The sequence below is a fragment of the Lotus japonicus genome, chromosome 4 (genome assembly GCF_012489685.1).
Source record: "Lotus japonicus ecotype B-129 chromosome 4, LjGifu_v1.2".
NCBI classification, from domain to species: Eukaryota; Viridiplantae; Streptophyta; class Magnoliopsida; order Fabales; family Fabaceae; genus Lotus; species Lotus japonicus.
In genome coordinates this window covers 50648970-50651353 of record NC_080044.1, presented here as the reverse complement: position 1 = coordinate 50651353, position 2384 = coordinate 50648970, and the positions used below count along the sequence as shown (strand labels likewise).

The window sequence follows — 2384 nt, the reverse complement described above, 5'->3', positions numbered from 1 at the left end:
AACGTTAGAGTATCATAATTGTTCATCCACAAATAAATACTTGTTATCATCAAAACATAGAGTTGTACCACATGACCAAATCTTGATCTTACAATATCTTTACAAAGCCCTTAGCAGAGGATAAATTTAATTTTATACTGAAAAATCTGAATATGGACTTTTGTCCAGTATGAAGATAGATCAGAACCTCTGACTGCGATGCTTCCTTATCAGAAGATGTCTAGTTCAGAAGGTAACTTTGTCAGATGATGAGTACCCATTGGTACCCACTCTGAGACAAGACAGCAAACGTGTGTCAGTCTTTTCCGATGTCTCGTTCCTTGTGCCTCTTGGGATAATCTGTTGTAATGATGTTGATTTGCTTATTCTCCACCGTGTGCTATGTGTATTTACTGTTTAACTTTATATCATTAATTTCTAGCCGTTGATTTTACTTTTGGTTTTACAACCGCCAACGGTTACCTTAAACCCACTTATGCACACACGTTCTCCACCTCTCTCTCTCTTATTTCAAAAGCTTTAGGTTTTCTCCTTCAAAAACTCTCTCTTCTCTCTCCTGCTCATTCTCTCTTTCTACCCAAACCCTCATCCGCCATGGAAAGATCTGAGAAAGCTGATTCTGCAGATGGCAAAGTGTTTCCAAAGATGGTTGTGGGTCTTGCAACTGGTCAAGTTGGTCCAAGCCTTCGATCAAGGTCCAATGAATCCACTCAGGCTGAGACTCAAGGGTCAGAGAAAGTCACTCCGATTACTGAAAGAGGTTGTGCAGTCACTTCCAATTTTTCTCCCAAAGATCTTCAAGTTCTTTGCGAATTGCGAGTTGATTTCAAGAATTTAGCAGAAAATGGGTTGGATCTTCTTCCTGCAGTCAAGTTTCAAGGTTGGGAAGGATACTTCAACAGGCTCACAAGACCCATCTACTACAAGTTGGTAAAAGAATTCTGGAAACATGCTGAGTGTGACGATCTTCAAGTTGTTTCCTATGTGCTGGGCAAGAAGATCATCATTACTGAAAGATCAATTGCTCTGCTTCTGGGTCTAGACACTATCAGGGGTTACAGATTTTGGGCCAATGATTCCAAGTTGAATAAAGTGAAAGACACAATCAATTCGGAGCTGTATGCAAATTGGAAATCTGGGAAATCCGACTACAAGACCAGAGAGCTTCATCTTGATTTAAGGATCTGGCACAAGATCATTCTGAATTGCTTCAATCCCAGACCCACTGGAAGCTCTCCTGACTACATCAACTTCAATCAGAAGGTGATGCTTTACTTCATCAAGACCGGGCAGAAGATATGTCTTCCGTACTTCTTATTCACTTATCTAAAAGATTGCATAAGGAGATCAAGAACAACTGCTGCTGCGACCAAGAACACAATCAGGTACATTCCTTTTGGAAGAGTGTTATCTGACATCTTTGTTGAGAGCAAATTGGTCAAAGATTTGATCAATGCTGGATGCACTGAAGACCTTTCCATTCTGGCTGGAGAAGCCTTCACCTCTACATCTCTGAAGAGGATGTGCCTAATTGAAAAGAAAATTGAGGCTGAATCTGTCATCACACCAGAAGAGGTTAAGGGAAGAAGAATTCCTCTCAATGATTATCCCCTCTGGTCTAAGGTTGATGATCCAGAGGCCATCCTATACTACATTGAGGATCTGAGGAGTCTTGGATTTGAGATTGATGTCGATGAGTTCTTCAGAGCTCTTCCAGAAGCTCCTGATTATGAATCTCCTAAGAAGAAGAAGACAAACAGGAAGAAAGAGGATACTACTACGGCTGCAAATGATGACTTTGAGGATGGCGATGATGATGAGCAACCACCTCAGAAGAAGAAGAAGAAGGTCAGAATTGCTACAAGGGTTATCCAGCAGGAAACTACTCAAGCACCAAGAACTACCAGAGTCACAAGATCTTTTGTTAGGAACTCAAGTAAGTTCATAATTCTTACGGGCGATGATGAATCTGATGCATGTTTAGCTTAGTCTAACCCCACTTCTACCTTAGCCTTATCTTCTCCTCCTACCCAACAAACCTCTGTCATCCAACCAATCACCACAATCATCACTACCTGCTCTCCACCACCAAAGACTTCATTAATTCAACCTTCCATTGGAGATGAACCTCTTTGGCAAACAATCCACACTCCTCAACCCTCTGAACCTACTTCCACCATTCTACTTCCATATCCCTCACAAGCCTCTGAACCTCAACAAGCCTCTGAACAGCAAGCCTCTGAACAACAAGCTCCTGAACAACAAGACTCTGAACCACAATCCTCTTACCATTCTGAAAAAGAAACTCCATCTCCCACTCCATCCATACCTTTTGTCACCAATGCTGCTGACTCCTCCCCATCCAACAACTCTGAATCACAGCG

General features: G+C 41.8%; 1 protein-coding gene across 1 annotated transcript; it reads left to right on the top strand.

The window, feature by feature from the left end:
- The first annotated feature begins 594 nt into the window (after positions 1-594).
- LOC130712905 (uncharacterized) lies at positions 595-1989 on the top strand. The gene has a single exon (XM_057562722.1). The coding sequence runs from the start codon at positions 595-597 to the stop codon at positions 1987-1989; it is 1395 nt and encodes a 464-aa protein (XP_057418705.1).
- Positions 1990-2384: the final 395 nt, after the last annotated feature.